Source organism: Notamacropus eugenii, chromosome 1 (genome assembly GCF_028372415.1).
Source record: "Notamacropus eugenii isolate mMacEug1 chromosome 1, mMacEug1.pri_v2, whole genome shotgun sequence".
NCBI classification, from domain to species: domain Eukaryota; kingdom Metazoa; phylum Chordata; class Mammalia; order Diprotodontia; family Macropodidae; genus Notamacropus; species Notamacropus eugenii.
The window spans coordinates 90555799-90582708 of NC_092872.1; the positions used below are offsets into that span (position 1 = coordinate 90555799).

At 39.8% G+C, this 26910-nt stretch overlaps 1 protein-coding gene and 1 pseudogene across 3 annotated transcripts in view; one reads left to right on the top strand and one right to left on the bottom strand.

Moving 5' to 3' along the window:
• CIITA (class II major histocompatibility complex transactivator) overlaps positions 1-26910 on the top strand; it is a 73902-nt gene that overhangs the window by 11656 nt on the left and 35336 nt on the right. The window contains exon 1 of one of the 3 annotated variants that reach the window (XM_072609153.1): positions 10818-10937. The exons of 1 other annotated variant lie outside the window; for it this stretch is intronic. In XM_072609153.1, the coding sequence (XP_072465254.1) occupies positions 10922-10937 (16 nt within the window). In that variant the 5' untranslated portion in view covers positions 10818-10921. Of the gene's footprint in view, positions 1-10817; positions 10938-11822; positions 12468-26910 lie in introns of those variants that run through there. One more of the 3 variants, XM_072609160.1, reaches the window with a different exon arrangement.
• LOC140504353 (uncharacterized) lies at positions 13378-19031 on the bottom strand (annotated as a pseudogene).

Sequence of the window (26910 nt, forward strand, 5' to 3'; positions counted from 1 at the left end):
TTGTTCATCAAGAGCCACACAACATCTCTGCCCTTTTGACCTATAGTCAGAAAGTTGATGTAACTGCCCACTTAACTTCCATTTGCTAAATTACTCCCAATAAACTTCCATTTAAAGCAAGGGTTCTCAGCCTTTTTTTTGTACCATAGACCCCTTTGGTCATCTAGAAAAGTCTACAGAGTAAGGTTCTTCTCAGAATAATATTTTTTTCACTCACAAAATAAAGCACACAGCATCAAAAAGAGAAATAATTATATTAAAATGTGGTTATCAAAAAATATTTTTAAGTTCACAGACCCCAGATTGAATCCCTGTTCAAAGGTTACCCTGTCAGCAAATTGCCAAAAGCTACCTAGATTTGGGGGGCAATTACTCAATACCCCAAATCTTTTGGATGTCATGAAAATATGCTTGAGTTAGTAACATTTATGTGCATAGCAGTTCAGCAAGAATCTGCCCTTGTGTGTATTTTAAAATCCTAGAAGATTCTTGGCTAAATGACTAGCACTGGTGGAGCATAGTGTGGTGCTATACTGGCTGGCAAGGGGGATTTGTTCTTCCTCACTGCCCTTACCCACTTCCTTTGTGGGCATGGTTTGGTCATTTCCTTCATGCTTTCAGCTCTACCTCTGGGAAAGGCTTGATTTCTCTTTCAAACCCACATCAGGAACAAAATGGGTGATGAAAGTATCAAGGTCACTTTGCTCATACCTGTCACGAGTTCTCCCACTCAAAACTACTGACCCATTTGTCGCCTTTGATGTTATAAAAGTGAATCAGTTCTCCCAACTATAGTTCTGAGCTTCTAACCAAGGAAATTACTTGATGAATATATGCTGCAGCTGTAGAATCCATTTAGCACTTTTCTCTTTCACATGCCTTCATATGGTCTTTTTCTTGAGTAATGAAATTCATGGAGTAGTAATGCAATGGTTAACTACATTTATCCTATTTTTTAAAAAGCCAACAATACAATAGAAAGTGAAAGTAACTGTTTCATAATAGGTTTTCCGGGAAAAGGCTCCACTTCTTTTTAATGCCATTTATTTATTTATTTTTAATGGGTTTTTTTCTCGAGTTCCAAATCTCTTCCTCGTATCATTTTCTCCCACACCCACTAAGAAGGAAATCAACATGACATCAATTAAACAAGTGAAATCATGTACAATATATTTTCATATTAGCTATTTTTTTAAAAAAGCAAGAAAAATAAAGTGAGAAAATTGGCAATTTGCCGTCAGAGTCCGAAGTTTCTCTCTCTGGAGGTGAAAAGCATTTTTTTTTTATCATGAGTCCTTCGGCATTGTCTTGGATCATTGTATTGATCAGAGTAGTCAAATCTTTCACAACTGGTCATCATTACAACATTGTTGTTACTGTGCACAATGATCTCCCAGTTCTTCTCATTTACTTTTGCATCAATTCATTTAGGTCTTGCCATATTTTTCTGAAACCACCCTTCCCCCTTGTCATTTCTTTATTGCACAATATATAGTATACCATCATAATCACAGGACACAAATTGCTTTTCCCCAACTGATATACCTTCCCTTGATTTCCAATTCTTTGCCACCACAAAAAGAGCTGCTATAAATATTTTTATAAATATAGGTCTTTTTTCTTTGTCCTTGATTTTGGGATACAGAGCTGGTAGTGTAATTGCTGGGTCAAAGCGTGAGCACAGTTTTACAGTCCTTTGGGCCTAGTTCCAAATAATTCTCTGGACTGATTAGACCAGCTTACTATTCCAACCACAATTCATTAGGATACTTCTTTTTTCTTCATCCCCTGGAGCATTTGGTATTTCTGATAGGTGTGAGGTGGTACCTCAGAGTTGTTTTAATTTGCCTTTCTCTAACTGCTAGTAATTTAGAGCATTTTTGTGTGTGTGTGCCTATAGATACCTTTGATTTCTTCTGAAAACTGTCTATTTATACCCTTTGACCATTTATCATTTGGGAATGGCTCTTATTTTTACAAATTTAATTCAGTTCTGCACTCAGTATATATTTGAGAAATGAGTTCTTTATCAGAAAAACTTGCCGTAAAAATTTTTGATATTATTTCATTGTCTATGGAATCTTTCAGCAAAATATATTTTCTATGATTATCCCTTTAAATTGGGTCTATATTCTATTTTTGCTTTGTCTGAGATCATAATTGCTACCTTTGTCTTTTTTACTGCAGCTGAATGAAGCATAATAAATTCTGCTCCAGCTCTTTATTTTAACTCTACGTATCATTCTGTTACAAGTGTGTCTCTCATAAACAACATACTGTTCGATTTTGGTTTCTAAACGATTCTGCGATCCACTTTCATTTTGTGAATGAGCTCATCCCATTCACATTCATAAGGATTACCAACTACAGTTACTTTCCTCCATCCCATTTCTTTTGTTTCTTTCTGTCTCTCTCTGTCTCTGTCTCTCTCTGTCTCTATCTCTCTCTCTGTCTCTCTGTCTCTTTCTCTGTCTTTCTTTCTCTCTGCTCTGTCTCTCTCTCTCTGTCCCTCCTTAAAAGTGTATTTTGCTTCTAACCACTGCCTCTCTTATTCTGTCCTCCCTTTTGTCATCACCTCTTTTTTTTCTTATCACCTTCACCTTCAATTTCCCTCTTGGATAAGTTACATTTCCATACACAACTGAGTGAGTATATGTGTGTGTGCATACACATGTATATTCTTCCCTCTTTGAATCAATTCTGATGAAAGTGAGGTTCAAGCATTGCCTACTCACCCCCATTTTCTAGCCACTGTAAAAGTTCTTCCTTATCTTTTATATGAGAAAAATGTCCCCATTCTACCTTTCCCTTCCTCTCCTCCCAATGCATCCCTCTTTCTCATCTCTTCATTTTTTGGGAGATCATTCCAATATAATCAATGCCTTCTGTTTATGTAAATTTCTTTTAACTGCCTTAATAATGATAAATTTATCAGGTGTCATATGTATCATCTTCCCATATAGGAATGTAAAACACTTTAATTTTATTGAGTCCCTTATTAATTACTTTTTCAATTTTACCTTTTCTTTGCTTTTCTTGAGTCTTGTGGTTGAATGTCAAATTTTCTATTCAATATTGGTCTTTTCATCAGGAGAGCTTGAAAGTCCTCTATTTTATTAAATATCAGTTTTCTTGGAACACTAATGCATTGTTGGTGAAGTCATGAACTGATTCAACCATTCTGGAGAGCAATTTGGGACTGTGCCCACAGGGCTATAAAACTGCGCATACCCTTTGATCCAGCAATATTATTACTACTAGGTCTGTATCCCAAAGAGACCATAAAAAATGGGAAAGGACCCATATGTACGCAAATATTTATAACAGCTCTTTTCATGGTGGCAAAGAATTGGAAATTAGGCGATGTCCATTGATTGGGGAATGGCTGAACAAGTTGTGGTATATGAATGTAATGGAATACTATTGGTCCATAAGAAATGGTGAGCAGGAAGACTTCAGAAAATGTCTAGAAAGACTAGCCTGAACTGATGCTGAGTGAAGTGAGCAGAACCAGGAGAACAACGTATACAGTAACAGTAACACTGTGTGATGACCAACTTTGTTAGACTTAGCTCTTCTGAGTAATGCAATGATGTAAGACAATTCCAAAAGACTAAAGATGGAAAATGCTATCCACATCCAGAGAAAGAACTATGGAGTCTGACTGCAGATCCGGTCATACTATTTTCTCTTTTTTTGGTGTTGTCTGTTGCTTGTGGTTTTTCCCTTTTATTCTGATTCTTCTTTCACAACATAGCTAATGTGCAAACTGTTTAATATGATCATACCTGTAAAGCCTATATCAGACTGCAAGTCATGTTGGGGATGGGGGAGTGGAGCAGGGGATTTAGAACTCAAAATCTTATAAAAGAGAATGTTGAAAACCAAAAATAAATATTTTTTTAAAAGGATGGTTAAATAAATAAATAACTATCTACTTTCCCCTGAAGGATTACACTGAGTTTTTCTGGGTAGGTTATTCTTGGTTATAATCCTAGCTCCTTTGTCTTCTGAAAGCCCTTCTCTCCTTTAATGTGGAAGCCTCTAACTTTTGTGTAATTCTGACTGTGACTCCACAGTATTGGAACTGCTTCTTTCTGACTGCTTGAAGTATTTTCTCTTTTACCTGGGAGTGCTGGAATTTGACTATAATATTCCTGGGAGTTTTCATTTTGAGATCTCTTTCAGAAGGTAATCAGAAGATTCTTTCCATTTTTATTTTATACTGAATCTAAGCTATCAGGGAAGTTTTTCTTGATAATTTCTTGACAGATGATGTCTAGGCTCTTTTTCAAATAGTTGCTTTCAAGTAGTCCAATAATTCTTAAGTTATCTCTCCACAATCTATTTTCTGAAGCAATTGTTTTTCTAATGAGATATTTCACTTGATATGGGAAAATCTACCTACCCATCACATACTTTTGCCATAGCACAGTGTTCAGTTCTGGTCCTCACACCTGATGGGAAGCATGATGAAGGGCCAGAGGATTGTCATGGAGGCAATAAAAGGATGAAAACCAAGATCTATAGGAGCCCTCTGGAACCAGATCTGAAGTCAATTAGGGTTGAGACACAAAGACAGGAACCAAGAACCATGAACAAAATAGTGTAATAACAAATAATAATCAATATGAGTGCACAGCCAATGGTTCAAGCCTGGAGTCAGCAGAGTTAATAGAGTCAAGACGAACCAGGATCTATAAACTGAAGCATGAGTCAAAGCAAAATATATGGGGCGTCAGAATCACCATAGTCAAGACAACGTGAAACTGCCATAGTGTCATGGTTTGGGGGGATAGGGACTGATAGGTTTGGCCTGGTTCAATTTTCACAGAAAGTAGAATATAAGCTCCCTGAGGTTTTTCATCTGAATTTTGTATCAGGACCTATCAAGCAGTATGGGCTTAATAAATGTGGGTTGAAAATTGGATCAGAAGGCAAGTCTGAGGATCACATATGAAATTGACTAAGGGTTCACTTCATCCAGATTACTGTATCTGTACAAGGAAGGAGGTAAAATAAATGGTCTCCAAGGGCCTTCCATCTCAAAATTCTATAATTCTATTGCTAATTTCCATACTGCCTTCCAATTTCAACATTTTTTTCTTTAGAGTGGGACTTAGTAGCTTAGGAGGAGTTGCCTGGGGAACAACTTGAGGTGAATCTTTGATGGGTAATTATTTGGAGAGTGGAAGTTAGCTCTTCTTTTTATTCCAAGGAGGAAAAATCAAGAGAAAAGACATTAGAAACTACATCTAATGGACATTTGCAGATAATAGGAAGATTTTGCTGACCTGATGATGTCAAATATTGTAAAAAGGTACTCAGGGAAACTGAAATATTCTTTTCTAAAGGTCTTTAAAATCAGAATGAATTTTCATGGAAAACCCCCTCTGGATACTCCCTCCCTTGCATTACCACAAGCAATTTGAGTCCCCAGAGGGTTGTTGCTACCTTGAATTCCAAGGGTTATACTGTGGATCCCTCTTTGTCTAGAAATTACAGCTTATGAACCACCCTCCCTGGGGAGGTTCCACCTTAACATTAGCCAGTAGGCCCAAATTAAAGGCATTTTCTAAGATGTTGTAACAATAGTTTTGGGGCATTGTAGACTTCTATAATACTAGAGAAGAGCAGGTGAAATGAAAGTATGGAATAGCCAATGAGGCAAAAGGACAAAGTACAAAAAAAAAAAACCTTGAAAAAAGCAATCACAGTCCAGAGTATAAATTCCAGAGGATGAATTCCCACTGGTGTGGGAAGGACCACCTTTAGGACACAAAGATAGCATCACCACTTGCAGCTTGAATAGGGAATCAGGAAGACTTGAGTTCTAAACCTGCCTCAGACACTTCCTAACTGTGTGACCCTGTGCAAATCATTTACCCTTTCTCAGCTTCGGTTTCTTATGGATATAATAATAGCACCTACCTCACTAGGTTATTGTCTGAATCAAATGAGGTTACATATGTAAAATACTTTGCAAATCTAAAAGTGCTATATAAATGCTAGGTATTATTATTAGTCAAACCAGATATATACATACAATTTTCACTTTAGAAGTCATTCTCCCTTGGGATCTATCAAAAAGAGGATGCAGGGTCTCAGGTTTGTACTCTGGACATTTTACCCCTTGACGGCTTTGTCATACAAAGTACTTTTTTTCAACTTACTTGGTTAACATTTTTCATTTCATTTATCTCTCTATCTTCCTTACCCATAATGTCATTTGAGGGTTTTAAGAGCTTTTGAGTAAATTCAGATATGACACAGAAAAGGTATTATCATGCCCATTTTGTAAACAAAGAAAGTAAAGCTCAGAAAGGGTAAGTAAAGAGTAGATCCAAAACTAGAACTCAGGCTTTCTGATTCCTTACCCAATAATCATGCTAATTGGAGTCTGGCTGTAAACCTGAAGTTCAATTCATAGTGCAATCTGCCATCAAAAAGTAAAATGGTTACCCCCAATATGTCCATATGGGTATATCATCTACAATTTTAAATACATTTCAATAGAAATTGCCCTGAAGATAGAGATCACAGAAAGATGTGATTATGCAGAGGGAAGTCTATAGTTCTAAGAACTATTCACTCACCTAGTGGAAATTCTTAGGTTCTACAAACATCTAATCTATTACTTTATAGTAATCATGTTATGGTTATTCAGTCCCAAACACTTCATTTCTATTTCCCAAATATGTCAAAGGTAAACACTGGCATCTGATGCCAATTTGGGATGCATCTGTGCTTCAGTCATTTCACGATTCTAATTTCAAGTTGCACTCAAGAGAGATAACAAAGTTCTCTGGTCATCACAATAGTGAAGTGAAATAAAATATTAATCTCAGGCAATAGTTCAAAGGAGCATCATCAAAGTGGGACTTGTCTAGACAGCTGGGCAAGAAAATCTTAGCTCGCTGCAAGAGTAATCCATTGATTCCTTGGTTTTCTCCTTTGCAAGTTGGCTTCTCTGCTGTGGACTCTAGCTAAAGAAGGAGAAACCAATAGTAGCTGAGCAGTGCTTACTTATTAATGGCCTGAGACACTGGCTCTTTGAGGGTTCTCTCCTTAGTATTTGACATTCCAGTTCATCAGTCAAGTAGGCTCTGAGCTTGCAGACAATCAGAATACTAAACACTAGGAGAGCCAATTACACTCTTCTACTTCGGTTCCAGGTACTCAGGTGACCCACTTAAATCTGGTAACTAAAGGTAAGAAGCTAACAATTAAGAAAAAACCCAAAGAGGTGGAGGGAAGTGAATTGAAAATTTTCTAATGCAGTAGGGACAAGAAGGTGATTTGGCTATAAGAGAGAAGTTGCCTTTCCAAGTATATCTTGCACTAGAGAAAAGCCCAAAAGCACACCTCTCCAGACCAGTGCAGCCCTGAGTCAATTGCATCAAGACAAAATATTATTTTTCTTTCCTTGTCTACAATAACCTTGTTTTCAGGATTGAACCTCCTATTTTAGCCATATGGAAGTGCAAGTGCTTAGGAGATCTGCCTGATGACAATTGGGAGAAAAAAAGGCAGTACTTTGCTGGTATCTCAGAGAGTAAGAGGGGACATGAGGCAATTGAGATGCACTAGATATTATTTTACTGGGATGAAAAGAGGATCTTAAGACCTATTAAAACATTGTAGAATGTTGTATTGTCATTGACTTAAAACTAGAACAGAGTTTTGAGGACACCTAGTGCATCCCTTCATTTTACAGGTTAGGAAATTGAGTCAAAGTTATTTGCCCAGGTCACATAAGTGTTGCCCCATGGACTGCTGGGAAGAACTTTAGAAATCTTCCAGCATCTTCCCTGGTTTTCTCCTTGGTCCCTCCAATACTCTTATCTCATACAATATTGATTTATAAATAATATAAATATATTTACAATACATTGTAAACTCCTTATGGGCTTTGTTGTTATTCACCTTTGTGTCTCCAATTCCTAACACAGGCATATGTAGGTGTCTGGCATATAGTAGGTTGATTATCGAATTGAAATGAATGTAGTCCAAGACCATATACTTAAGATCATTGCATTTTGAGTTGCAAGGGATCTTAGAAATCATTAAGTACTGCTTGCTTCATTTTCTTGCTTCATTTCAGATAAGAAAACTGAAACCCAGAAAGGAAAGGAGACTCCACACAAGTCACACAAGTAGTATGTAGAGTTAGCAGATGGAACCAAGTCCTTCAACTCCAGATCCCATACTCTTTGCACTGTACAAGAGTGTAGATGAGATAAGAAAAATGTAGATGATAAAATTGAGGCCCAGAAATGTGAAAAAACTTGGAAGCATAGAGTGTAAAAGCCAGAAGGGACATTCAGGATCTAATTCTCATCTGTCCCTAAATATCCCCATTTTAATGCTGAGGAAGTAGCAAATTCATCCCATTCACATTCTAAGCTATAATTATTTTTGTATTTTTTGTATATTTTGTATTTTCCTCCCTCCTTTTTTCCTCACTAGCCTTCTCTCCCTATTCCTATCCCTTCTCACTCCTCTGCTTTACTTCTATTAGTTAATTGCCTTCCTATTCCTTAACCTACCCACCCCTCCAAGAGTCCCTCCCTTATCCTCTCCCTTCCCTCCATCCCCTTCTCTTTTTATTTCTTTCTGTATTTAGAAGATTTCTATACCTTTCTAGAGATATATGTTGTTTCTCTTAAACCCATTACTTATGAGAGTAAAGTTCATCACTGCCTACCCTCTTCTTTTGTATCAATTTTTCCTTTTATATCTCATTTGTATAATTCTTCCTTTTTATCTCTCTCTACAGTTTTATTTTTTTAGAATCATCTCATCATACACAATTCAGTCCAAGCCCTTTTTTCAAACTACCCAAATAATTATGACAGTCATAAGAGCACTGCTAACATTTTAACATACAAGAAGTAAACAATTTGACCTTAGTGAGTCCCTTATAATTGGACTTTAATGTTTACCTTATATTTCTCCTGGATGTTATATGTCAAATTTTTCCTTAGGTTCTGCTACTTCTGTCACAAATACCTGAATGTCTTTCAGTTCATTAAACATCCCATTTTTTTTCCATTCAGGATTTAATTAACTTTGCTGGGTAAGTTACCTTTGGTACCAGCTCTTTTACTCTATGAAATATTATTCTGAGATGTATGATCCTTCAGAATAGTAGCTACTAGGTCTTGTGTAATCCTTATTGTAGCTCCATGTCACGGAACTACATGAAATTTTTTTTTCTTGTTGCTTCCAATATTTGAATTCTAAGTTTTGAAACTTGGTTGTAATATTCCTGTAAGTTTCCCTCCTGGGATCTCTTTCAGGTGGTGTTCAGTGGATTTTTTTCTATTTCTGCTTTGCTTTCTTGTGCTCAAACTTTAGGGCAACTTTCCTTGATAATTTCTTGGAATATTGTATCGATTCCTTTTTTTATTGCAATTTTCAGGTAGTCGGACTATTCCCACTTTATCCTTCCTCAATCTGTTCTCCAGATCAATTGTTTCGCTGCCAAGATATTTCACATTCTCTTCTATTTTCTCATTCTTTTGATTTTGTTTTATTATTTCTTGGTGTCTTAGAATGTTATTAGCTCCCTTTTGCCCAATTCTAGTCTTCAGAGAATTATTATCTTAAGTTTTTTATTGTCTATTTCAAATTGTCTAATTAGGTTACAGGTTTAAGGGTGTGCCCGCCCAGAGCATGGTACAGAGAGCCAGTAGTGGCTAGGCTTTGAACTTTTGCACCTGGGCATGATTGAGTCTTAAGCTCAATAGGCCAAAAGGAATTGGGATTTTGTCCAAATCAGGGGCTCTCCAGCCACTGTGAGGACTGATTGCACAGATAGTAAACGCCTAAAGTCTTCTTTTCCCCCAACGATCTGACTCCCACCCTTCTGATGCCAAATGTCTGCAGCCATCTAGCCCCAGCCGAAGAACCTTCCCACCCTCTTAGGAGGAGGCATCTCTGCCTTCCTGGCTTCCTAGGGCTAAGGCATTTGACCCCAGGGCACATTACCTGTCTACCAGCAGTCAAGTTGAGGTAGGGTATGTGTGTGCGAAAAAAGGATGAGGTGGTGTTGGAACTTCTCAGTAGCGTGGCAGATCGCCCTGTTTGTGCCTTGGGAGGGCTCCGCAAGGTAGTGAGGGCAACTCTGAGGTAGTAACGGAGGTCAACTATTTCAAGTTGCACACAGCTCCAAGAGAAATAGTCCAGAAGGGCTGTGAGGAAGCTAAACTCTTTCACCTCTTTGTGCATCCCTTTTGAACTGTGGCTTCAACCTGCACGCTTTAGGATAACGGCAGAGCTTGATAGTGGCAGAAGTTTGGAGCTGAATGATGATAGATTACAGGAAGACTTGGGTTGGGGTGGCACTATTGAAGAGGGGACACAGCATGTGAGAATGAGAAGAGTGGGGTACGACTTTGGGTGTGAAAGTGTATACAACTGGATCTTTGGGTGAGAAGGAATTTTCCCTTCAAGCTAATTCAATTAAGGCAACTATACGCGTCTGTTGTGTGCAAAGCACAGAGTTTGGTGCAGGACAGATTCAAAGTGGAAAGAGCACCTGCACTTAAGGGTGCGGACCCTGGATGAATGTGTTTTGGGAGGGGAGAGGGTGGAACTAAGTGCTCTTTATCTCACTCGGAGAATTCCCCACCACACCGCCGACCCCGTCCTGAAAGCAGCTTTAAGAAGGTTTATCCTAAAATAGAAAGTGAAAGGAGTTTGAGTACATGCAATATTAAGGCTAACCCACTGAAAATGGCTTGAGGGAGGAGTGCGAGGGTAGGGGAGGTGGGTGGCACTGAGCCAGGGAGGCGGGAAGGAGGAGTGAAAGGGGCTAGTTTGCGCCTAACTTTGGCCCAGACCTGTGCCACAGGCAGAAGAAAGGCAGCCACTGCCTTAACCAGAGCGCACGTCGTGGCTGCAACTTGGAGAGAGGATGAGACAGTTACGTGGTAGGTGCGGGCGCGGGATGAAAGTGACCAAGGCAATGTGGATAGATTTTCCATGTGTAGCTCTCACTCTCATCACAGGTTGTAGCCTGAGAAGCAGTGTGTGTGTGTGTGTGTGTGTGTGTGTGTGTGTGTGTGTGTGTGTGTGTGTGTACCTGTCTACCTGTTTACCTATTTAGAATCGTAGCTTCATAGGTGGAAGTTCAGCAGTCTTCGCGTCCATCTCTCCCCTTCCATTTTACAGATAAGAAAATTGAATCAGAGAATTTAAGTGACTTTTCCAGAATCGTAGCTTCTAGTCTGTGTTCAAATTCGAACTCAGATCCCCCAGCACTCTGTCAAAATACGCCAGGCTTCCACAATGAATATAAAATCATGGGAGTGTAGACTTCCCAAAATAACATTGCTATATGTTAGTCCCCACATAAAGGTTGTAAGCCGAGGACAGGCTTTTTCAAAATCGTTTTAATAGGGCCACCAGCCCTAAGGAATCTCACAGGATACAGCCTCCAGTGGGAAAATCCTGGAGTTGGAAGTATTAGGGAGTGAAGGACGGTGCTGGGCGGTACTCGAGAATGCCATCTCCACCTGGGTTAATCTCCAGTTCTGAGAAACCTGTGGATTTGGGATTCTAGAAGCAAACTAGAGGGTGCAGAAGGGTGCATTGGAGGGAGGGAAATTAGACACCTGGGGAGCTGGGAGAAGCGGTTGAGCTGGGGTTGAGTGAACGCCAAGCTGCTTGTGGCAGTGGCCCAACCAGTGCTCTGTAATATCCTTGAAGTGGAGTGGAGCAGCTTCCCTTAGGTTACTGGAGGGAGTTCGAGTTTCCGGAGTCTACGGTGGAGTGGCTGGGGGAATCAAAAGGCTGGGGGAAGGGGGGCGGCGGGAAGGAAACAGGTTGGGACTTGAATATTCCAATTTGATTAGCCTCCCCACCCTTGAATTTCCCCGCATCTCCACGCTCATCCTTCTCTCTGCTTTCCCTGCACACAGGTCCATCACAATTTTAACTGTGGAAAAAAGGGGGAAGGGGAAAGTAGGGACGGCAGAAGAGAGGGAAATATGGAGATACATGATATCGAGGTTAGAGTGAGCCTTGACCCTTCCCAAGCTCCCAAACACAGTCCCCACATCGACAGTACCACTCTGGCCTCATTTCCCACGGAAGGACAGATTTTAAATTGGCTTTGGAGAAGAAGTTGGATTCAAATATTGCCCCTTATACTTGTAATTTGGGCAGCTAAGTGGCGAAGTGGATAGAGCGTCTGACCTGGAGTCGGACAAACTCATCTTCCTGAGTTCAGGTGTGGCCAGTTCAAATCTGAGCCTAACGGCTCTTCCCAGAACGGCAAGCAGAGTCGCTGGAGTGGAAGCAGCCTTCCAAAACAAACAAACAAAGGAAGAACTAGTCAATCTCAGTGCTTTCTCAGCACCTCCTAGGTGCCCAGTACTGCGCTAGGAACTGGGACGCATCTGCTCTGCCTTCCAAATTCTTGGAATGCCGAAACAGAGAAAATCATCAAGCACCAAATGGTGAGATTACAGGCTCATAAATGTAGCTAAAGTTGAAAAAAGGGAAAGATCACTCTGCCTAGAAGGATGGGCTGAGAGGATCGGGAAAGCATTATGAGTGGTAGGTAATAAACAGAAACAAAAGCGTAGACCATTCAAAAACAAGATATGAGGCAAACATTAAGGAGATCCACCTAACTGGATCTAGAATTAGCACTGTGGAGTCATAGAAGACAAGGTAGTTGAGGTACAGTGAGCCCAGATGTAAAGGACCTTCAATTTCAGGTGGAAGAGCTAAGATTTCCCCAGTTAGACAGCATGGAGCCATTGGGATTGAGAACCTGGAATGTGAGCGAGCTGATGAAAGGCCAGTTTTAGGTAAAAATTAGTCTGCCTGTATAGATTGGAAGGAGTCAGATGCAGCAAACCTTTCATGAAGTGATTAGGACATGAACTAGGTGAGAACTGCGCAAATGTAAAGGAAGGGGTGAATCTTAGACATTTTGGAATAAGGAAAAACATGAATAAGCAACAGATTAGTTGTGGGGAGAGACATGCTCCAATGTTTCAAATCTAGGAGACTAAAAGATAGAATTAGGGAAAGTGTGAAGGGAAAATAATTTTTTTGTTTGTTTTGTGGAGGAGATGAGGAGTTTGGTGGAGAATATGCTGAATCTAAGGTAAAGTTGGGACCTTAAACTGTAGGAAGCTGGTAATACAAGACTGTGGTTCAGGGCAAGGTCAGAGTTTGAGACAATTGCTTTCTCTGGTACCAGGCTTGGACATTTCACTTTCCTTTTATATTTCCATTTTTGATTTCTTTTCTTATTTACCATGAGGAAACTGTGACTGGGCCCAGGGAACTGGGATACTACACCCACTTTTCCCTACCCTCCCCCCCAACCCCCCCACCCTCCCGCATACTTAGACATGTAGCTTGGACCAGGTTCAGTCCTTTAGAGCTCCCTTCTGATGAAGAGGGTTAGGCTCTCTTTTTTATTGCTCTTTGACTTTTAAACCCCAACCCCAGATCAATTCAACAAGGCAACAAGTATTTATTAAGTGGTAATTATGGTTCCAAGTGTTGTGCTAAGCTCTGCAGAAACAAGGTAAATAAAAACAAAAGACAGTCTCCATATTCAAGGGCCTTATATTCTGTTTGAGGAAAACAATACAAAAAAAAAGAGCAAAAAGTTGGGGAGGGTGAGACGAAGGTATCCAGGAGAGGAATGATGTTGCAGTCAGAAAACTCAGAAGCCATAGGTTGGAAGGGAAACCAAACTGGCCAGCTCTCATGTGCAATCAGGTGGGGCAGTTCTGAGCATGCTCTATGGGAGCATTTCTAATAATTTTTTGTTTTAACATCCACAACATCTCTCACTCAATTCCCTTTCCTCCACTTACCCATTCTAGTTCAGAAGTTCTCACCTGTTATTTACACTATTGCCCTAACTGGGCTCCCTTGCTTCCAGTATCCTCCACAAAGTTACCCAATTGGTATTTCTAAAACCCTGCTCTGACTATATCACCCTTGAACCCTACTCAAAAAAATTTTAATGCCTACCTATAGCTCCTAGGATAAAATAGAAAATACCTAACCTGGTATTGGAGGCCCTCGATATTCTGGCTCCCATCTATCTTTCCAGTCTTATTTTATATTACTCCTTTTCAAATATTCTTAGTTCTGGTCAAAGTGGCCTACTATGTCCTCCTCATATGAAAGACCATCTTTTGCTTCCAGGTCTTTGTGTGGAGGGGGTCTAGCATTTGTGGCATTTAATGCCTCTTCATCTCTGGCTCTTGGAATCCCTATTGTGCTTCAAGATGGAGCTCAGGAGTCACTTCCTACATGAGACCTTTACTTATTTCCCTAGCTTTTAGCATTGTCTCTCTAAATTACTTTCTAGCCTTTTGTATCTACTCTACGTTTACTTCATCAGATCATAGATTTAAAGCTGTAAGAGACCTTAGAGATTGAGTCCAATCCCGTTATTTTTTCTTTTTTTTATTATTATTATTAATTTATTTGTTCTCAGTTTTCAACAATCACTTCCATATGTTTTCAATTTTCTCCCCCTGCCCAAAATGGCATGCAATCTTATATGGGTTCTATGCATACATTCTTTTTTTTTTTTAGTGCATAAGACATTTAAAAAATTTTTAATTTATTTACAGTTTTTGACATTCACTTTTTTCTGAGTTGATTTATTTTTTTTAATTTAATTAATTTCTTTGTTTTTAGATCTCAACAATCATTTCTATAAGTTTTAAATTTTCTCCCCCTCCCTTTTGCCTCCCTCCCCAAGATGGCATTCAATCTTATATGGGTTCTATACATACATTCTTATTAAACACATTTTCACATTAGTCATGTTGCATAGAAGAATTAAAACAAATGGGAGAAGCCATGAGGAAAAACAAACAAAAACAAAATATAACAAAAGAGAAAATAGTCTGCTTTATTCTGCCTTCTGATTCTGTAGTTCTTTTTCTGGATGTGGATGGCATTTTGCATCAAGTGTCCTTTAGAAATGTTTTAGGTCTTTGCATTGCTATGAAGGACTAAGTATATCAAAACAGTTCTCTCACGCTGTGGATATTACTATGTATAATGTTCTCCTGGTTCTGCTCATTTCACTCAGCATCAGTTCATATAAGTCTTTCCAGGTTTTTCTGAAGCCTGACCGTCATTTCTTATAGCACAGAAGTATTTCATTACATTCATATACCACAACTTGTTCAGTCATTCCCCAATTGATGGACATTCCTTGATTTCCAGTTCTTGACCACCACAAAAAGAATTGCTATAAATATTTTTGTACATATGGGTCCTTTTCCCGTTTTTATGATATCTTTGAGATACAGTCCTAGAAGCAACATTGCTGGGTCAAAGGTTTGCACATAGTTCCAAATAGCTCTCCAGAATGGTTGGATCAGCTCACAGCTCCACCATCAGTAAATTAGGGTTCCAACTCTTTCCACATCTTCTCCAACATTTATCATCTTCCTGTTTTGTCATGTTAGTCAATCGGATACAACCCCATCATTTTTACAGATGAAGACCCTGAGACCCATACAGGTTAAATGAGTTGCCAAGGATCATACAACTAGTTAAGTGACTGAGGCATCATAAGAAACCAAATCTTCCTAACCCCAAATCCAGCACTTTATTACACTTTATTACACTGTGTACATGCTGTATCCCCTTGCCTAGTAAAATATAAAATCATTGAGGGAAGGTCTTTTATGTTTGATTTTATGTCCCCAGGACCTGGCAACATGCCTTGAGCATAGTAGGTGCTTCATGAATGTTTGTGGAATCAAATTCTATTGAAGCTTTGTTGCAGTTGAGTAGGGGTTTTTAATGTCCATGAGATCAACTGTCCAGGGACGAGGTAATGGCTAAGGAACTATAAAAGATCAAAGTTGGAAAATACAAAGGGAAGTTATTTTCTTGCCTATGAGACAGTGTGGAGGCTATGACTTGTGATCCTTTCCTCATTTGCTTTTCTCTCATAACCTAGCTACATTTCTGATCTATAACTTTTTTTAATCATGTGACCATCAACCTTCCAACCTCCTATACCACAGTTTGCCTTTCACATCCAGTTGTCAATCGTCTTCTATTTGCCTCCTAATGGTAATTTTGCCTTATCTTCTCCATATCTAATCTACTCTCTCTACAAGTTGTCATAGTATCTTTTTTATTTAATGTTATTTCTGTTGCCTCATTTCTATAATTATATGTAATTTCAATACATCTATCACAGATTTTTTTCTTTGTGTGTATGTGTGTGTATTTTTTTCTCATTTTCCAGTGAATAGTGTGTTGGTGTCTATGACACAGAATAGAAGAGAAACTGAACTGCAATGAATATAGACTTTTTTCTTCTCCAAAGACCAAGAAATAGAACTACAGGTGCACCCAACCACAAACATACATTAACTGGTCATGAGAAATCTACATAGGCTAAGTGTAATGAGAATGTTTGTTATTCCAAAAAATCTCTGGAGAGAAAAGATACAGGATTGGCACTGGAAAAAATTAGGACAGCTAAGTGGATATTGTCTGAAAGTTGGCATGGATCCATATCTTTAAAAATATATCAAGATAAGAAAAGCTGTAAATTTTTTAGAAACACAGAAAATACTGTTTTTCATAAAGATCTGATTGCCTTGGCACAGGCTTTGTGGGCAGAAACAAACACAGGACTCCCAAATCCTATTACAGAAGAGAAGTGACTTTTATTTTAATTTTCAGGATATTCATGTTACTCTTTCACTGATATGATTTGATCCGAATTAGCAGTAGGAGCCTCAGGAGCCCCTTCTGCTGGGGCAACAGATTCCTGGGCCTTAGGTGTAGAGAGCTTCCATTGCTGCTGGGGTCTCCTTGGAAGAAGCAGTAGCTTATCTGCTGCTAGGTTTTCAGTCTGAACTGGAGCCACTTCCCTTTTTGTTTCTTGGGCAAGCCTCAGTCTTTCTGTTCCACTTCCTTTTTGCTCTTGTCATCTACTTTACTAGGTTCTATGGCTTCTGAAAACTAGGAGACCTTTGCTTCAGTGCTAGACACTGAAATCAGAAGCATCACTACTGGGTGATGTAACAAAGACAAGAGTCTGCTTCTACTCCATATACTTCTGCTGCCCTTGCATCAGAGTTTCTGTGGCTCTGATTTCAGAGTCACTTTGCCTGCCACCACATCTTTCTCTAGTTCCTTATCTTCTGCCTTATTAGCAGTGATCTGTGAATATTTCTTGATTCCCACTTCATTGCTGTTCACATCTGTAGTCTCTGCCACTGTCTGGTTCTCATCATTCTCCTTGGGGGTTTCTTCCTGTACACCAGCCTCTTCAGCCTTCTTGTCTTCATCTTTGGCTTTCTTATCATTTATGTTGTACTCCTTCTTGTCAATCTTACTTCTTTGGAGTTCTGGCTTTATTCTCTTTTCCACCCCCTCAGTGTGTATAGCACACCCTGGTGTCATCAAGAGAGTCTTGGGTAGACTAAGGGCCATGCTGGTGGGTCTGGGTGGTACAAAGTCTCTCTTGGACTCAGGATCAGAGACTGGAGCTTGAGGAGCCTGTTGGAGCAAAGCTACCACTGCTCCTCCAAAGTGATGTTCTTAAAGCCCAAATCTAGTCATATCATTTGATAGGCTCAATACAGATTCCTTCATGGGACATTTAAAACCCTTTAAAACCTGCTTATATTTCTAGCCTTATAGTGTATTTTGCACCTTCACACACCCTATGATCAAGCCAAACTGATCTTCTTGCTGTTTTTCACCCACAACATTCTATCTCTCTGCCTTTGAACAGACTAACTCCCATCCCCATCTCACAAATTCCCGAATTTCCTTCAAAGCTCAGTTCAAGTACCACCTTCTAAGGTAGGTTTTTCTTGATCTTCTCAACTACTAGTGCCTCCCTCCGTAACTAAAAAGAAGAGCCTTTGTATTTATTTTTAATGTGTCTATGTGTACATATTACCTCCCCTGATAGAGTGTAAGCTTCTTCAAGGCAGTCAATGTCACATTGACTGCCTGAACATGCCTGGTTCAGGTAGGGACTTAATAAGTGTCGATTGATTGATCTGAACTCAACAGACTTAGTTTTTAAAAACAAAGGGATGAGGGGCAGCTAGGTGGTACAGCGGATAGAACACCAGCCCCAGAGTCTGGAGGACCTGAGTTTAAATATGGCCCCAGACACTTAACAATTACTAGTTGTGTGACTCTGGCCAAGTCATTTAACCCTGATTGCCCTGCAAAAAACAAAGAAACAAACAAAGGGAAAGGCTAGGAAGAAGGGGAAATTGAATCACTTCATTTTAATGCTTTACTAGCAAATGATCCATCAAAACCATGGAATTCAGAAATGGTGGTTCTTTCTCTCACTCTCTCTCTCTGTCTCTCTCTGTCTCTCTTCCTCTCTCTCTCATGTTTTAGGATTTATAGATGATCTGCCTCCCTTGTGATGAGGTAGCATGTCTTAGGTTTTCACACCATCTTGGGTAGACTAGTCCAGTGCAGGATAAAGTGGCTGAAGTGGAGTTTCTAAGAATATTTTGGCTAACATTTTCCTATCTTGCTTAGAAAGTTGGTAGAGGCCTGAGCAGGATCTAGGATTTGAAAGCACTAACTATCTGTTTGGGGGAAAAAAAATCTCTCCATGGCAAAGTAAGGCTGAGTAAACAGGCATCTGTTTTTTGCAATGTGCTGCTCCTGCAGATGGTCTGGTCTTGCACCACTGCTCAACAAGTCACAGTTGGTTGCCTCAGTTTGTGTAGGTCCCCCTCCCCTTCCCCAGAGACTTCTCTCAGAGGAGACACATAGGGTTCATCTAGAGGGATCAACAACTCAGTGTTCTTCTGCCTGACCCTGGGTAAAACGGGGTACTGGCCTGATTCATCCTTTCCTCTCTTATCCAAGGACCAGGTGCCCATTTTTGCTGGTTCCTGTCATTTGGTATTGTTAGGGTGAGTTGTACCTTGACCCTCTCCCCTCTTAGATTCCATCTTTCTCTGGTGAAGTGGCCCAACCATCTTCAAACCATAGAATGTTAGAACCAGAAGGGATCTGGAAATCACTTTGCCCAATATTGTTATTTGTAATATATGAGAAACATGGTACTAATTGATTAGAATCAGAGCAGCTGGGTTTAAATCCTGCCTCTGATACTTTTTGGGCAAATCACTTAAACTCTCTGGATCTCAGTTTCCCTATCTGTACAGTGACAGAGTAGACAGCATGGTCTACAAAGTTACTTCCTGCTTTAGATTTGTGATTTAGATTTTGCCATGAAACAAAGGTCCACACAGGAGAAGGAACTTAAGATCACATCTCTCTCCTCCCCCCACCCCAAGATGGCAAGCCTATGACCAAAGTCTAGGTTTCCTAGCCTTACCTGGCCCTTTGCTTTTTTTACTTTACCATCTGGACTCTTTTTCATGGAAGCTACCCAATCCTGTCAGTCATTTTAATTCTCTCTAAGATATTTGGCTTTATGTCTTTTTCTTGGTGGCAATCAGGATTAAGTGACTTGCCCAGGGTCACACAGCTACTAAGTGTCTGAGGACATATGTGAACCCAAGTCCTCCTGACTCCATGGTGCCATCTAGCTGCCCCAGCTCTGTCTCTGTGAATTTTATAGGATCAGAATTAGAAAGGATTATAGTCCCATCTCTTCATTTTATAAATAAGAAAACTGAAGCACATAGGAAGGAAGGAAACAAGTATTTATTAAGCACCTACTATGTGCCAGGCCCTGTGCTAAGACCTTTACAAATCTCCTCTATCTCTTCACAACAACTCTGGGAAGTAGACCCTGTTGTTTTTATTCCTATTTTACAGATGAGAAAATTGAGGCAGACAGAGGTGAAATGATTTGCCCAGGGTCACATACCTATTAAGTATCTAAGGCTGGATGGGAAATAGATCTTCTGGACTCCAGGCCCAGCTCTCCATCTAATATACAATCAAAATGAATTGAGTATCTCATGTGCAAATTTGCTGAAATTTTAAGCAACTCTAAGATTATGCAATTTTTTCCATTCTCTGGGCCTCCTCCTCCCCATTTATAGCATGAGGCCACTTTCCCCATATCTCTGTGGTTCTGGAGGGATTTTGGAGGAGAATATTTGTGAGCTCATTTGAAGTATGTTACTCCCTGGGTTGGCAGAGTTTTTGATCCATTGGTATACCTATCAAGCACTAGGCACTGGGATTTAGGGTCAGGGAATAGACCTGTGTCAGCCCTGAGGGCACAGATTGACATCTCATTGGAAAGGCCAAACAGACAGATAGACTTCATTAGCAACTCGAGGGAACTCAGGATGTTTGAAGAGTGTCCTTAGAGTTAGGGTGAAGTAGAATGGGAAGAAAGGAGAGAGAAATGATCTGAAAACTACCTAGGCATTTCAGATGAGAGAAGGTGTTCATTATATGTTTTAATGTTCTCTCATTATCTCTCCTACTTTATCTCCTCCTACTTACTAACCCTTAGGGTCACCTCTAAGAAAAATGTTCATCTGAGAAGTCTGTCTTTGGCAGCCCTTCACACCACCCCTTTTTCATGACTTTATTTTTTTTTAATTTTAAACAATTTATTTTTAGTTTTCAACATTCATTTCCACAAGATTTTGAGTTCCAAATTTTTACCCCATCTCTCCCTTACCCCCACCCCAAGATGATATGCATTCTGATTACCTCTTCCCCCAGTCTGCCCTCCCTTCTATCACCTACCCCCACCTTAGCTCTTTCCCCCTTACTTTCTTGTAGGACAAGAGATAGATTTCTATACCCCATTGCTTGTATACCTTATTTCCCAGTTGCATGTAAAAACAATTTTTAACATTCATTTTTGAAACTTTGAGTTCCCAGTTCTCTCCCTTCTTCCCTCCCCACACATCCTCATCAAGAAGGCAAGCAACTCAATATAAGTTATACATGTGTAGTCATGCAAAAACCTTCCATAATGGTCATGTTGTGAAAGACTAACTGTAGTTCCCTCCATCCTATCTTGCCCCCCATTTATTCTATTCTGTCCTTTAACCCTCCTCAAAAGTGCTTGCTTCTGACTACCTCCTTCCCCAATCTTCTCTCCCTTCTATCATTCTCCCTTCTCTTATCCCTTTCCCAAAAGCATTTTTAAAGCAACTGTTTAAGACATTTTCTCAAGAGCTGAGCACACAAAGTAAAAAAAAAACAAAAAAACTACCTTCAGGGGCCTTACTTGGAAGAAGAACTATGATATTGCCTGTATAAATATGATAGTACAAGGAATGAAGTAAGGTAAAAGAGAGATCAAAGTTCTGTAGGAATATTTGAGGCAAGAGATAATAATAATAGGTGGAAGGTTCAAGGAGAGGACAATAGCAGAGGATACTCTCCTCTCCTAGATCCTGGACTCCTGTTATTTTCCTCATATCTGTCCTATTTCCATTCCCATTGGGCTGTTTTCTCAGCTGTCTTATTGGAGTAAAGGCATTCGCTGACTAGAGGTTAAGGTGACATCCTTCCCAGGGATGTTTGCTGTTTGTTTACAGGAGACTCAGAAAGACAGAAAAGTCTTTAAGGTTAAAGGGATCTTAGAATTGGAATTGGGCTGGAGAACAGCCCAGTGTGAGAGATGGCTTTCCCATCTTCCTTCAAATCATAAAATGTCTGCTTTCATCTCTTCATAAAGCAATGAGACAGATTCTGTTAACCGAATCCCAGACTCCCAAGTCTGAGAATCTTCTTCCTGGATCTTTCTGGTTTTCTGAAGGTGGATAGTCCAAAGAAAAGGAAAAGCAGAGGATGTGATTGATAGTTTGATTAGATTTGCCCCTTTCCTACACCTCTCCATCCCCAACTCTGCCATTTTGGTCATTCATCAAACACATAGAAAAAAGTATAATGGAAAAGGGGAACTTGATTAATTTACTAACATACTTCCTTCCTTTGCACTCATGGTTCCTTATAATGAACTTACTATCTCAGAAAACAGCTTTCAGTCTCCTCCAAACCTGCCCCTCTCCTCCCTGGGGCCCCAGGAGAAAGGTATAATTTCAAATTTGACACATCCCTAAACAATTAACCAGAGGGAGAAAGGAAAGCAAAGGGCCCTTCCTAAGGGGGAACATTCCTTTTCAGAGCCAGACTATAGAAAGACTGGGGGAGGGGATGTCACAGAGGATTGGTTTAAGCCAAGTCTTATGGGAATAGTTAGGTGAGCTAGGTGGCTGAAAGGAAAAATTAGGATAATAAGGTTTATATCTGGGAGGAACCCTGGATAACATTTACCTCAACCCACTCATTTTAATAATAGATAATAATAACTCACACTTATTTGTGCAAAACACTTTCCTCACAACAACCCTGTGAAATAATTAGCACAAATAGTGTGGCCTCTATTTTACAGATGAAGAAACTAAGGCCCGGGGAATTAAAGTGAGTAGCTGAGTCAGGATATGAGCCCAGGTCTTGTGGTTCTAAATTGAACATTCTTGCCACTGTCCCATGCTGCCTAAATTAAGGGAATGGTAGGGCTGAGAAGCTAGTTAAAGGCTTGCTATTTCTTCTCCCACCAAACACACACACACACACACACACACACACACACACACACACGCACACACACACACACGAACACGAACAAATTCCGGGTAGAAGACAATGAACCAGATTCAATTCAACAAGCATCCAGAGTTGTTGTAAAGATCCAGTGCGATGATAATTGCAAAGCAAAGTACATAGTTATGTGCCTGGCACATGACCAGAGCTACATAAATGTTAGCTGTTATTATTATTGGGCAGCTAGCTGGTACAGTGTATAGGGTGCTGGGCCTGGAGTTAGGAAGATATCTTCTTGAGTTCAAATCTGGCCTCGGAGACTTACTACTTGTATGACCCTAGAAAAGCACCACTCCAACGTCTTTGCCAAAAAATCCCCAGATGAGGTCATGAAGAGTTGAACATGACTGAAAACAACTCAACAACAACAAATTATTATTATTATGGGAGGGGGGGTTGTCACCACACACAGATAATTGGAGTAATCAGTCAGCAAAGGCCTCTCTCAAGGGGGTAATACTGAGACTTGAAAGGAGCTTGAAGTATTAAGAGTCAAGATGGAGAGGAATAACACACAAGAAGAACTATACAGTCATGCACATAGGACATGGAACATTATGTATAGAGATGAGAAAATAGTTCAGTTTGGCTGGAAAGTATAGAGTAGAAACCAAAGAAAGTAACGTGATCAGGTTGGAAGGAAAAGTTACACAAATTGTACAGAACTTTAAATGCAAAACAGAGCAAATGGCTAATAATAGCTAACCTTTCTATGGTGCCTTAAAGTTTATAAAGCCCTTGCTATCTTGATACAAACAAGGGAGTTTCTAGTTTATTCTAAAGGCAATAGGGAACCCCTGAAACATCTTAAGCAGGGGGATGATATGGTTGCATTTGTGTTTTAGGAATATCATCTTGGCAGTTGTATGGAGAACAGATTGAAGAGGAGAAAGGTAGCATATTGGAAGATCAATTAGGAGTAATGAAGATGTCAATTAGGGTGGTTATGGCACAAGTGATGAAAAGAGGTAGTGGCCATGTGAGTGATGCAAAAGAGATGGAATCCAGGAATGTTTTGGAGGTAGGAAGATCAAGACTTGGCAAAAGATTGAATCTGAGGAATGAGAATACACTTAAGACTGACTACTGGATGACAAACTTGGAAGACTGGAAGAATGGTAGAAATGGGGACCAAAATAGGGAAGTGAGAATGAGGGGTAGGTTTGGGGAGAAAGATAATAAGTTCTATTTTGGTCATGTTGAGTTTGAGAAGTTTCAAAGACATTCAAACTGAGATGTCAAAAAATGAGCCAAAGATGCAGGATAGGAGCTTGGAAGAGAGATGAGAGCTGAAAGTACAGACCTGGGATATCTGAGGTCTGCATAGGGGTCATAATCAAATCCATTAGAGCTAACGAGAAAGAGAGTTTAGAAAGAAAAGAAAAGAAGGCTTCTGACAAAGCAGCTAGGTGACACAATGGATAGAGTGATGATTCTGGAGTCAAGAAGACCTGAGATCAAATCCAGCATCAGACACTTTCTAACTAGGTGACTCTGGGTAGGTCACTTAACACTTGTCTGCTTCAGTTTCCTTATCTTTAAAGTGGTTATCATAACAACACCTTCCTCCTATAGCTGATCTGTGTCTGGAACATGTTAGCTATTTAAATGTTGGCTCTAATTATTATTACCTTGTAGCTTTGGGCAAAGCACTTAATTTCTCTGGGCCTCCGTTTTCTCTTCTGCAAAATGTAGCAGTTGTACTAGATGGTCATTTACAGCTCTAAATTCTGTTATTTAGAGGAAGATTCCTGCCTAGGAAGGAGACTGGAGAACAAGGCTGAGAGTATGTTGATGAAAGTGTGGGTGAAGTAGATATTCATAGACTAGGGGAAGTCTACTTAGATATTAGACATTATGGAAATGAGTAACACCATTCTGAGGAATGAAGAATCTAAGCCAGCACTTTAGACAGAGGGCATGGGAATGAGAGCAGAAAGGCTTTTAGAAGAGGATATTCTAAAAATACTATCAGCTTATAGTTTTCTGTAAAGTATCTCAAAAGGAGAAATGGGAGCAGGAAGGAGTAAGCATTCCATTAACTCTGCTAGCATGTCCTTCAAATGAAGGGCAAAGTCGAGGTTGATGGTAGGGCTTGTTTAGGTAAACCAGGTGTGTCCTTTTGGGATCAACAGAGATTTCTGCAAAAGAGAGGTAGCTCTCTATGGAAAACCACTGACCTGACTCTCCCAAAAATAATCAGTTTATTATTTGACCTCTCCCCCTTTTTACAGGGGTGTCAAAGCAAAAATGGGAACTGGAGCTGAGATAGGCTGAATGCCTCAATCAACAAAACTACTTGTAACCACTTGTCTTAGAGCTTCTGCAGACATGGCCCAAAGGCCAAACAGATGTTGAACTCTTGAGAAAATAAAGGAGTATTGGTGAAAGGGGATAGTACTGTGCCAGGCTTGAGCAAGAGATCTTTTCAGGTTAGACTGAGCTCTTAGAAACATCTTCCTCCTCACAGATTGGGTCAGTAACCTGAAATAACCTGGGCATTCAGTTCAGTGATCTGGCTCTATATTTGACTACACAAGCTGTGAAAGGGCAAGTCTTATGAGGCCCTTGTTGGAACTGATTGTCCCAAAATAGGAAAAAGTATTTAACCTTAGGATTACATTTTTCTTCTCACTTGAATATAGGTTTGCTCATGGGAATTCTCAGTGATTCAAAGAAAAATTAAGAGACCACACTGGAACAAATTAGGAGATGCTAGAATCCCACTGAACCTCTCTAATATGACAAATAGAAGTAGTTGCTCATGCTGATCATCATCATTATTATCCCAGTACTTCGACTTGGTTACAAAATAGCAACTATTTTATCCATAGTCCACAGAGCATTAAATATAAAAGGCTAACATCAGGATCCTACTTATCCCAGGAACTTTTATCTGAACTCTTCAATAATATGAAGATAAGATTAACAGTGGGAGTAGTAATACTAGTAATAGTAGTAGTGGCAGTAGTGGTAATAGTAGTAGTAATGAGAAGAATAAAAATAATAGCTTGTATTTTTGCTTCATAGGTTTTAAGGTTATTTTACAACTATTTCTTCATTTGATCATCACATCACCCCATGAATTTGGTTAGGACAGGTATTATTATCTCCAATTAACAGATAAGAAATTTGATCCTCAGAAAAGTGAAGCAATTGATTGTCCCACAAGGCTGATCTAGAACCTAGAATAATGCTGGATATGACTCTGTGTCTATAGAGGAAAAAAGTTGAAAACAAATGAAATAGTCTTGGGGGAAAGACCTGGGTGGTCTTGGGTCATGGGGAGAATCTGAGAGCTTCAGGATCTCAGGATCCCTCCCTCACTTAAGGTGTGAGAACAGATTGAGTTCTTCATGTCTAATCAGTCACCCCCTGGAGTCCTGGTAGGGTAGGCATCAACCACAATCTTGTGTACAGTCTCCTTCCGTTCCAGAAATTAGACAGTGGGGCACTCTCAGTTCTTCTTCTGTTGGTCACAGATAGCTGCTCCCTCCTGAACAGCTTGTGTGTGTGTGTGTGTGTGTGTGTGTGTGTGTGTGTATGGTGTGTGTGTGTGTGTGTATGGTGTGTGTGTGTGTGTGTGTATGTGTATGGTGTGTGTGTGTATATGTGTATGGTGTATGTGTTGTGTGTGTGTGTGTGTTCCCACAGCCTCCACCCTAACCCTTTTATAGAACAGAGGCTGCCTTTGCAAAGGCTAGCCCACAAGAAGGAAAAGTTTCTCTGTGGGGAGGTGGGGTAACCTCTCTGCTGTTCTTAGTCTTCGGATCTTTCAGGTTGGAGAAAGTTGTTAGAAAGTATCAGTACAGTTATCCCTTCCACACTGCATGGGGTTAAGGACATAGCATCTCCATGACCTGGAAAATCTGTGTAAAATATGTTGGCCTGCCCTTTGTACCAGAAAGGAAGTTCGAATTTTTATGGTATTAAAAGATAAAATATTATACAATATTATACACATATATTTTTCTGTGTCATCTGCTAGCCTTTGTGCACAGTCTGCAGCTTCCACAAAGCTACCAAAAATTTCTCATTTAATTTCTCACACCAACCTAAGATATATCAAAAACTTGATGGGGAAAGTCATGATGTGGAAGGGATAACTGTATAATCAGGCAGGAGGGATCAATAGTTTCTTTTCCCCTTGTTTTCAGGACTATTGTGAGAGGAGCTCAGGATACCAAGTTTAATGTAAATGTGTGCCATTAATCAATCAAACAGTTTTTAATAAACACTTACTATATCAGTGTTGAGCACTGTACTAATCACTGGAGATAAAAAAAAAGAGCAAAACCAGGGACCTCAAGACACTTTCATTCTAATGGGGGGGACAACATTTGCATT